Source organism: Pygoscelis adeliae, unplaced genomic scaffold, assembly GCF_000699105.1.
Source record: "Pygoscelis adeliae isolate BGI_AS28 unplaced genomic scaffold, ASM69910v1 Scaffold92, whole genome shotgun sequence".
Taxonomy (NCBI): domain Eukaryota; kingdom Metazoa; phylum Chordata; class Aves; order Sphenisciformes; family Spheniscidae; genus Pygoscelis; species Pygoscelis adeliae.
In genome coordinates, this window is record NW_008824306.1 from 2929662 (window position 1) to 2940713 (window position 11052).

The following is an 11052-nucleotide window of genomic DNA, read 5'->3' on the forward strand; positions in this document are numbered from 1 at the left end:
TTCTGGTCACCAGAAGCCCCTGCAAGGGAGAGTGGAAGCGGTGCTCGGGGGTGCTGCCGCCCGCTGCGGTGCTGCCGGTCTGCGGCCATTTTTCTTCCGTCACCCCTGGAAAAAAACCAGAGAAGAAGAAGTCTGCGCGGCAGGCTGACCCCTGCCAGCCAGAACTGAGGAGCCTTTCCCTCCCCAAGGGACCTGACTTCGGGTCTCTAGCCACCAGTTTTCATTGAAAAGAAAACAAAACTCGTGGAAACACTATTGTCCGTGAGGTTTCTGTCCGTGCCCCGGTGTTTGAAATTGATGGATGCGAAGAGGCAGATGGCACAATGGCACGTGCCGTGTTTCCTTTGGAAGCCAAGCTAGACGCTGACAGGTAGGAAGGAGCAGAAACTAGGAAGCATTAAAACTTGGCAAGCCTTTTCTGCACTTGAGAAAGTTACTTGGTTAAGCTAATGACTATGGAAAACAGTCTTTTTTTTTGATACTAGGGTTGCGAAACACCATTTGGCAGCAAGATGTAACCCATGGGTTAGTAAGTCCATGACTCCAGTAAAAAACAGGATTAAGACCCAGAGGAAAAGATTTGCCATTTAACTTTTTGTCTTGGAGAGTATTCCCACGGCAGGCATAGACAGTGGTGGAATTTAATCTTTACAGAAAGTGTAAATTGAACCTGTTTCCGAGCTCACCGAGGCCTGAGCTTTTTGGACCCACTCAAATGTGACTAGCAAAACAATACTAAATAACCTATGTATGGTGCTGGGGGAAAAAAGTAAGATTTTAGAATTATACTAACAGGCTACACAGTGCAAATAACCAGGCACGGGGCCTGATCGTTACGTGTTACTTAGAGTAAAACTGCATCATCCGTTTACTTTTCTATCAGAAATAGTAATAATTGATTTTTATTACAGATGATCTTCAATGCTGATGAGGCGCACAACATAGTTAAGGAGGTAGGTTTTAGCTAAGAGCTGTATTTCAAAGAAAATCTTTACCTTACCTTGCGCTATAGTGAAAGCGGCTACTTTCATTGACCATCCCAGGTAAATTCAAACTTATATGAAACTATTATTTATGTCAAATAAAGACAGAGTTTCATTTGGAGCTGCTTTAAGCTTCATCTGATTGCTGTCTTCAACTATCTAAAGAGGAGAAGGTAGATAAGAGAGAGCCGGAATTCACATTACAGTGGCAAGACGAGGGGCAGTTGCAAGGGAAATTCACTCCGATTTTATTTTTTCCCCCCTTTATCCAGCTAGAGAGTAGTTAATCACTAGAGAGGTCGCGGGGAGAGCTTGTGGAGTGCCCATCCTTAGAGATTTTTAAAACTTCACTGGACAAGGCCCTGAGCAACGTGATCAAACTCGGAAGTTAGCTTTGGCTTGAGCAGGAGGTTGTGCTACAGGAGCTCGTCATTCTAGCAATGTTTTCGAAAAACAGTTTTTACACAAAAAGAGCGGGCTGAAAGTGAGTAGCCTGACGGTCTAAATTAAATACCTAGTAACAGGAAAATGATCAATGAAGAGCCTGTGGCATACAGATGCTGTCAGGTTTTGCAGGAAAATAGCATTTTGAGAAAGGAATTCCTGGAGGGGCTGTGCAGGTCCTTTCCCAACTGCCCTGTCTGGAAGGGAAAGGGCTGGACTTTCGGAGCTGCTCCAGTACGCAACAGCAAGCTCTTAGATGTCAGATAAATGACAGTTCAACCCTTTATATAACTGTCCCTGCCTTGAAAGGCCAAACACGGTATGACGGAGTCTCTTTGCTTTCACACCAGGCGCTGGGAGTAAAGCCAAGTGTTTCTGCCTCTGATTGAAAGCTTAACCAGAGCCGAGGAGTTCTAGCACAGGGTACACTTCTGGAAGGACCAAAACCCCCGAGGGATCTTCTTGTCCCTCTTCTGTCTTCTGTTCTGTTTTGTGAATGTTTGTTTCCATTGAGTCCTTTGTCCAGCTTTATTCACTGTGGTCAGAACTAATTGGGCTTTTTAAGATCTGGGGCACAAGTCTCTTACGCAGCCTGTTAGTGGGTGGTTAGTGCACGGGATTCATCTTGCTGAGTCAGAGGAGAACATAGTTTTATTTTACTTACCGTTTCCAGGTAGGCATTTCTTAACCGAATTTCTCAATTTTAAGAAGTATCCATCAGCACATAATTCTGAATTTCTTAGGAGTAGAGAATGTAGTTTTAAGAGTTACAGATAGAGAGAAGGCTTTCTGTTCAATTATTTTAAGTTTAAGCAAGGGTTGGCCAATCTGTAGCTGTGGGAGAACATGCAATTTTCAAGCAGTTAAGATATTTCTTGTGCTGCAAGATATGACCCTTGAGTATCTCTCACTCTCATATCTTCCTCATCTTTAAGCTGGGGTATGCATTTCGCTATTGTCGCTCTAGCTCTGAAGACTTTGGTATGTTGCTCGCAGGCTCTGAAAGGTTGGCCAGCCCAAGCTGACATTACTGATTTGAGTAGTACGGTTTCCATTACAATAGCTTCTGAAAGCCAAGCTGGAGTAGGCAGTCATTAGGAACAGTGGGATGTGTTAATATCTTCCCTGGTAAATAGATCCATTCACTTAACTTGGTACTTAAAGCATATGGCTAAGGTCTTTCCTAAAAGAAATGTTCAGTCAGAGCCTCATTTTTCTCCATGTAATAATGTGGTAAATATGTACTAAAAATAAGTTTCCGAGAAGGCTCATTTTACTTCCCATTCAGCAACTGATACCTGATGAGCTCAAGTGATTTAAAGTAATCCAATTGCCAGATAAAATTCCTCAGATTATGCAAGACATTTTAAACCTCTACATTTTGCAGTATGTTTACTGTAACTATTTTTTTTTTTCTCTATTTTAGTCATAGAAAGTGTTTTAGGCAAGGCAGATTATAATCACAACAAAGTCAACCAGTGGACCGCTGCTATAGTAGAACAGTCGCTGACACATCTGGTAAAACTCGGAAAGACGTACAAGTACATCGGTAAGTATAAGCAGTCATACTTTTACCGCATACAGTCACAGTAAATAATTGCTGAAAGGTTCATTTGAATGCAGTGCTATTTCAATAGAAAGTTTTAAACTGTAAACAGAGCAAAGCAGATACCTGAACTCTTCCGTTATATAAATTTTTAGTAATACCTGTGGTAAAACCATGGCAGTTTCACCTGGGCTAAGCATGCTAGCAACACTTAGCACAGAAGATGACATGTTACACAGTCTTTCTTGACTGTTCAGCAACCCCAAAACAATTATATCAACTTTTTGGCATCAGTTCAGGAAAGAATTGCATATCTTAAATAAAATTTTCAGTAGGATTAAGCTTCCTATAAATACAGACATTTGAAAGACACTAGTCCTGTATGCTAAGTCGTGTTCCATTATATTTATATGCGTATCTGTGGAAGGGAAATGGAAATAAGTAGAAGTTTAACCCACTTCAGTCCTTTTAATTGTGAGGAGTGTTGATGTAATAGCAAGTGTTTGCACTCTGTTCTGCTTTGAAAGCCTTGGATTCAGATTGTCGCTGGTTTTATGACCATTGCAGGTCAGTCTAGAAATGCTGCATGTTACTAGAGTGTGGTTGCAGAGAGCAGTCAGGCAGTACTTTTGGGAAACAGCTGTGATCGAGTGCGACTTCTGCTGTACCTGTGAGGACAGCACCTGCAATCCCATTCTGAGGTGCGCATGACACAAGCCCTAGCTAAGTAGTTTAAAACGTAAAAACCATAATCCTATTAGCAAGCATTTTGTTAAAGCCGTTGTCTTTATGCGAGTAAAAATAATCGTAAAATGACTACCAAGTTCTTGAGGAAAATACTGGGGGCGAGGGGGTTGTCAAAAAAGGTTTTGACTTAGCTGAATGCCACCTGCCAGCCATTTGAAAACATAACGCAGGCTTGAGTTCAGAAGTACTGAATGATTCACCTCTTCTGCTTTAATTATTAATTCCTTGATTTTCTGACTGTATCCTGCAGTAACCTGTGCTGTGATGCAGAGGAGTGGAGCTGGTCTTCACACTGCAAGCTCGTGCTTCTGGGATACTACAACTGATGGTAAGTTTCCTCAGTCAAATTAAAAACTTGTAGTAAAGGGCAATGTTACTTATTGTTCAGCTGTAATAGTTAGGTTGAACATTTTCAAGAGGGATTGTAGAAGCAGTAGCTTCCAGGATTAGACCCTCACTTACAATCCCAGCAGAAATATTTTGTTAGCAGTCAGTGCCTGCATTAAGAGCGATTGCTTTGTAAATTATGAGAAGCAGGAGTAGAAATGCCTTCATTCTGAAACGAGTCAAAACATTTAATCCTCATCAGTAACCATAGACCAGTTGAAGAGGCAGAAAAATGTTGCTCACAGTAAATGGAAGTGGCTAGTCCTAAACATACCTACCTGCCTGTCTGCTGTATGGGGACAGCGCTACTTTGGAAGAGAACAGAACTTGGTAAAAAATAAAAATAGTTTGATTAACAGTATGTGTTTCAGTTGCTTAACTATCAGCCAGGCTTTGGATGCGTTTTATTGCTTCTAAATTAGTTCTAAATGCATTTTTTCCCAGGTTCAGAGTATCGTGAGGAAACAAGATTAAAATAATCTTATGTCTGTCACAGACTCAGAAAGGTCTTTTTAGAAGAGGGCACCAAAATTTAACTTTAAAATAGAGATGGCATTAGAAAGTCAACCAAGGTTAAAAAAAAAATATTGTGAAGTGAAGTAAATGAGTATGGTTTAATCTTCGTGTTTCCTTGGCTTGTAAGGCATTGATACAACAGAAGAGGAAAAATTACGGAACGTAAATACACTAGAATGTATTTGATGCAGTCTTTTTTCTGATTTCTTGTCTGATTATCTTGCCAATTTCAGTATGAGATTTTCAAGGATTTTTGCAAGTCCAGCTTTTAAGGAGAGATACTGAAATTGTGCTTTCCTGGAAATTGTCTTAAGCATACAAGGCTCATGTTAGGCAGTAAACAATGTACAAGTTAATGAAAATGTTTTGAGGAGTGTAGTCTGTTTATAGCCAAGATGACATAACAGTACTTACGTTAAACCACAGCTGAATTATTCATACTAATTTGACATAATTTACACTGCAATAAAGTGAATGTAGTAAAGACACTGGAATTCTATTTTTATTTTGTAATAATCTCTTCTAGGAACCTGCACAGTGAGATGGGAAAACCGAACAATGAACTGCATTGTCAATGTGTTTGCTGTTGCTATTATCCTGTAGCTGGCTGGAAGATAAATATAAGCAACACCAAAGCCTTTAAAAAAAAAAAAAAATCATCCAAACACACGGCTAAATATTTCAAACCGTTATTTGTTTTTGTATGAGGAGCATACAGAAGTTCTCTACAGAGAGCATACAGTCTAAGCCAGTTCTCATAGATTAATTATCTGAAAGCTAGCAAAAAATTTAAAATATATATATATCTATCTAAAGAGAAAGTTTTAGTAACTTAAATATTCAGAAGTATGTTAATGAGAAGATGCCACAAAGATCAATACAATTTATATCAAAGCTAATATCAAAGATACTTTATTCAAGAGGAACAAAACACATCCAATCAAAGGAAAGGTCAAAGGGCAAGCAAGACCTCTCAGGGTAATGGTGCATTTGGGAACAAATTATGAATGCAATTCAGAGTGGATATACTGTAAACACTACTGGTGCTTCATGTTTGATTAAACAAAGCTAGCTGTCACACTGAATGCTGGTGCTTGTGAAATTGCACGAGCATCACATTTCGGTCAAGCATGAACATTTACACTGAAATTAAATCTGGTTAAGCTTTTCCCCGGAGGCAGAGGATGACTTCACTGGGACAAAGGTGAAATATACCTAGTCCTAGCAGAATTCTAATTTATCTTCCGAATGAAGAACACAGTATTTGTTACCGATTCAGGGAAACTTGCTGGGGATCAGACATCAGCCCTTAATTCATAGTTTACAAATCTGAAAACATTCTGAAGGTACTTAAATTTGATTTTATTCCATGACTGAGGAATTTGTGACAAGCACTTTATTGATTCCTCATGCAGCAGCCAGGAGCTAGGGCAGTAAGTCTGGAGCCACCTTACTCCCAAGTTGGATTAAAGTGTTCGGAGAGAAGGCACACACATTTCTAGAGGCTCTTGTTAGCTTTGAAAGCATTTATCGTAAAGCAACATATCTGTTCTTTATAGGAGTGTTTCCTACGTTCTCTAAGTCTAGAATTGGATCTTAGTCCTATGAAATGATACAGTTAAGTTTTAAGCACTAAGAATTCCTTCCTGTAAAGATTTATGCAAGTTCTTAATTTGCTCATCTGATGAGTCTTAACTTGAAATACTCCACGTGGAAGAAAAGTATTTGCACACGTGCAAGTATTTGCTGGATTGGGGCCTACATTTTTGTTGATTAATGCACAAATTATATGATGAAGAGATGTGTCAATACCAAAAATGCCTAAATGATTGCTGCCACTAAGTGGCAGCTACATTAAGTTGTTTTCTCAGATGCTGCTTAAGGATAGAATTTTTTCTTTATTACTGCATGTCTTTGGAAGAGACTGGTAACTACCTAGCAGCCACCGTAAGGCTGTCTTGGATTTTAACAAATGAATACTAAAGCACTATTATGCAGTTTTGTTTGGGTTTTTTTTCAGATAACTATTAGGGCATGTAGCAAGTGTCCTGTACAACGAACAAGCTAAAAACCATTTCATTGCTTAAGTTGTGTATACATATAGCTAGTATGAGACTACAGGAGGAACACCTCTACATGTAATTCAAAATACCGTTCAAAATCTCTTGTTTTGCAGACAAACGAGTTCTGCTTTTACCTAAGTGCAAGTAAAATTAATACTGTAATGTTGCATTTGCCTAACAGGCAGGTGTAGTGTGAAGATGTATGTGTATGTTGTACTGACCTTCAAATGTGTAATTAACATTATTTGGGTTAGGACAGCAATTTCTGAACTAGGTGCCAGCGTCCAAGAGCTGAGTTGTGGAACTGACAAAATGCAGTAGTTTCACTGACGTTTGGGATTGCGCAAAGTGAAAAAATAAGTGGGGTAGCAACTGGAAAAAGGATTGGTACGATTGATAGAGCATAAGAGGTGGGTGATTAGAAATAGTGGTGGCTGTTAACCCCTTTAATGGGCATTCAGGTGCTGTGGTCAGAAGAAATGTTCCAAATAGCCATTTGTAATCTCATTTGGTATTTTTGTTTTACTTGAAAACAAGATGCACTGAGTAGACTGTCAGTTTAATGAGGCTTGGTGGAGGTTCTGCTGCAGAAGAAACCCAGAAAATACTGCTTAATTATAAGACTGCTTCATCTTTCTTTCTAGCAAAAAAAAAAAAAATAAAGTTTTGCCTTAGTTGTATTTTTGCCTCGTGTTCTTGATCAATATAAATAGGAACTGAGGACAATATTTCTCTTACTTTCCTTCATTTGTATACAATAGTGAGAACTTGGGCAATTTATTACAGTTGTGCGTGCATTTTAGAGACGAGACCTCGTCAAAGGCTAGTTCCCAGACTTGGCCTAATTTCTCACATCTCTTGTCAGACCTCTTCCTCTAACTGCTTGTCTTGATGATGCAAATTAAAGTTTTTGTTGCTTCAGAAAGATTATTATGAAACACTGGGAAAAATATTTTCCTTCCGCATCATATCCCAGTGAATTTAACTTCTTTCCCATCTTTCCATTCCCCATCCTCTGTGGGTGCAAACTGCTGCGGGTATTCAGTAGAACTCCCAAAACAAATGCTGAACACCACCTCTTGCTTTTTCAAGTAGTTTTCTTTTCAAGGATAAAACTCTGGATTGCGGAATATGAGAATGCACATTTCAAGAGTGTTTTCTATCAATATAATGTTGTCTTAGTTGTAACAATCAGGGGCTGAGTTACTGTTAACAATGGGGGTCGTCTTAATGGGACAGAAGATTTTGCATTAAGGCATAGCCTATACGTATATGGAGCTGTATGTTCCTACATACGATTTCATGACAAAAGACACCTGTTATTCCTCCCATACAGAGAAGTCTATAAGAATTTTGTTATCTAAATGGAAAAGTGTGAAAGGGAAAGTAAGGGAGCAGATGTACTACTTTCGTTTTCATTGCTTGCCAGATGTCTGTCAGTAACTGTCACCTTTCTGATGTCTTCCCATTATACTTGATGAAGGGAATCTGGATATGTTCAATTTAGATTCATGCAATCTAAAGCACTTCACAGAAGCCGCTGAAATCCCGTCTTGCAGCTAGCCTATTTAGACATGAATGTCAGAGCACTGATATTTTAAATACACCATAAAAGAGAGAACATTAACTACTGGTAGCCTGTATGCATTAGTACCATAGCTGCCACATAGAGAATATAGGGTTTTGTTGTAATACAGGCAGCAGATCCTTCAAAGAAGAGTGCAGGAGATCCTGTAATGAACAATTCTTACCTGATTATTGGGATGTACCTTGCTGCCTGCTGTACGATCTGACCAGGTTGTTTTGTTCCCACTTAATTCGGAGAGGGATTTTTTAGCACAGTCACAGTGTCACACAAGCACAGAGCCAGACCAAACCCCCTCATCAGAATATCCTGAGCCAGGAAGTTCTGCCTGCATGTCTGCAGGATATTCCCAGCTTGAAGCCAGCGTCAGTCTCTCGGGGACTATCTGAGCTCAGATTCTGTAAACGTGGCAATAAACCCAGTTTTAAAGTGGCTCCAAAGCTATGCAGTCACGTTTACATTGTGTTGCACGTGAGCTGCTCTAGTCCATTTGGTCTATGCCAGGTAAGGGGTCTGTGGACATTGGTTTGTAGGTGGAACAGTTTCTCTCTTCCCCCCGCAATGGAAAGAAGGCTGCAGCCAAACACCGTGCGCCCACTGAGGGAGGTTTTTCTACTCCGATGAGTCTAAATCACTGTCGAGTACCTGGAGGTTTTAGCTCATATGTTCCAGCAAGCATCTGTTTTTAAACACAAGAAACATACTGTGACAGCAGGCTTATTTGTCACGTAGAAGTTTGCTAAAAAGGAGCAGCAGAGTAGTGCTAGAGTGACGGCTACAAACACCCTTGTAACTCCCATCCCACCATCTGCCCTAAAATGACTTGAAAAGGAGAATCAGGGTTACAGAAACACACCTTACTGGTCATTATGGTTTGTGTCAGGTGCTTACAGTTACTCTGATGCAGAGAAGCTACCGGGGCCACATAGCACAAGTGCATGAAGGAAAAGAGACAGCAAGGCAAGTTTTGTAGTGGCACGACCATTTTAAATAGATGGTTTTACCATATCTGTAAGTTAATTACAGAGTTTGTAATCTATGCTTATGTAGCTTCACAGTGTAGAGACCACACAGAGTTCAGAATCAAAGCCATTAAAATCCCCGATCCACAGGAGAAGGTGGTAAGGTGGACTGGCTGGATCAGCTGCAAGAAACTCAAAACGCCTTTCGAGTCAGCAGGTTCTCCTCCTCATATGCCTATATTGGATATAATTTCTGAACAGCACCTCCTAAATCAGAAACATCATCATATCTGCGAAACCCCCCCATCATATCTGTAAACACCTTAGGAAGAAATTAAACATTCCCTGCTATCTGTTTTTGAAGAGTTTACTGATGTTTTTGAGGCAGCCTGTATTCAGTGCTTGTTCGTGACCACCTGGGTAAAGTTAGAGGTTGGGGCGAGGGGGGTGAATGAAATGAAGTCCTTGTTTGACAAAAACAAGAGTGATCCTTCTATGTATACCCTGTCACACACATATATTTATTATACATATATTTATAGGTATGTTCATACCTTCTATTTATCCACTTCTCTCACAATTTTGAGTCAGATAATTTTGTTCATTTAGAATTTCATCTCTTATTGCTTATTTCCACTTCAGCAATGACTAGGTATCAAAACAAGGGCTCCAACAGCATCCATCCGTACAAACAAATATCCTGGCCAGAGATAATACAATTTAGCATTTGGATATTAGCCAGCAGAAGTGAGCAGGCTAGGTAACAGCAAGGTTACGACTGCCTTTATTGGTACTCCCAGCACTCCGCTTGAGGCAGTCACTACTTCATTCAATCTCAGGCAACAGCTTGTTTTCTGTGTGGGCTTCTACAACGGCTGTTGAAACTGATCTGGCCAAATCACACAAGAATCTATTGCAGGGTCTCGAGCGATGGCATTTGTTAGTTTGAAATGTCTTCAAAAATACGTAAGGACCTCACGGATCAGTGCTGTAATAGCTATATAGTGTGTTCGTCCCCGAGTTGGACATTTTAGGAAATTAATCTTAGGCAAACTGTGACCAGAGTGGTAGCTAGATGGTCTGCTAATTTTGTGAACAAATCATTGTTGCCTGTTTCATGGCAGTCATCATAGGTCCCCTGAACGATAACTGAAATGACTGTAGGGAGCAACTTTGCAAAAGCTGGCTTTGGAAGGGAAGAAACTGAGTAGTTTTAAGGTTTAGATCTGGATCAGCTGAGGCTTAGGGATCAGTGCTGAAATCTTCCAAGCTCAGCTCTTTGTACCGTTGCTCTGACATCTTAAGCAAACTTACGCATTTGCCTCATTTTTTTTTCCTCAAAATTCTGGCTTTATTTGGGTAGGAGCTGGTAAATACATGCTTTCCAGTTTGGGCTTTATGAACTGCTCCACACGAAGCAAACACAAACCTCTCTAAACATGCCGTTCGGCTGCTGCTGGTGGGGATGGGGGGGGTGGATATAGCAAGTGCTTGTGCTGCCTTTAACTTAGCTAATGCGGGCGAGCCAGTCTTGGCAAGTCGTGCCCGCCCTGCACCTTGGCTGCTTGCTCTAAGCTGCCATCCCACACCGGTTTCCCAGTGCCGGCAGCTTCATGGCGGTAAATACTGAGCTGGCTGCGTTAGAGCTCGAGCACACGCCGGCCGCCCGCCCCTCCGGATTTCAAGGCAGGCACAGCCATCCCAGCCGCTGGCATTCAGGATTTTGCAAGCGCTTGGGTGCGATGCTCCTGCAAGGGAGCCAGGGAGGCGCGGCCCCCGCACGCCTCCGGGCACCGCGGGGCCGCGGCCGCGTCGAGGG

The 11052-nt window shown here is 40.9% G+C and overlaps 1 protein-coding gene across 1 annotated transcript; it reads left to right on the plus strand.

Moving 5' to 3' along the window:
- Positions 1 to 911: 911 nt before the first annotated feature.
- DYNLT3 (dynein, light chain, Tctex-type 3) lies at positions 912 to 7366 on the plus strand. Its single transcript, XM_009318914.1, has 5 exons — positions 912 to 953; positions 2363 to 2408; positions 2854 to 2976; positions 3971 to 4048; positions 5150 to 7366. Exons 1-5 carry the CDS (start codon positions 912 to 914, stop codon positions 5224 to 5226), a joined length of 366 nt encoding a protein of 121 aa, XP_009317189.1. The 3' UTR covers positions 5227 to 7366.
- The last annotated feature ends 3686 nt before the right edge of the window (positions 7367 to 11052 follow it).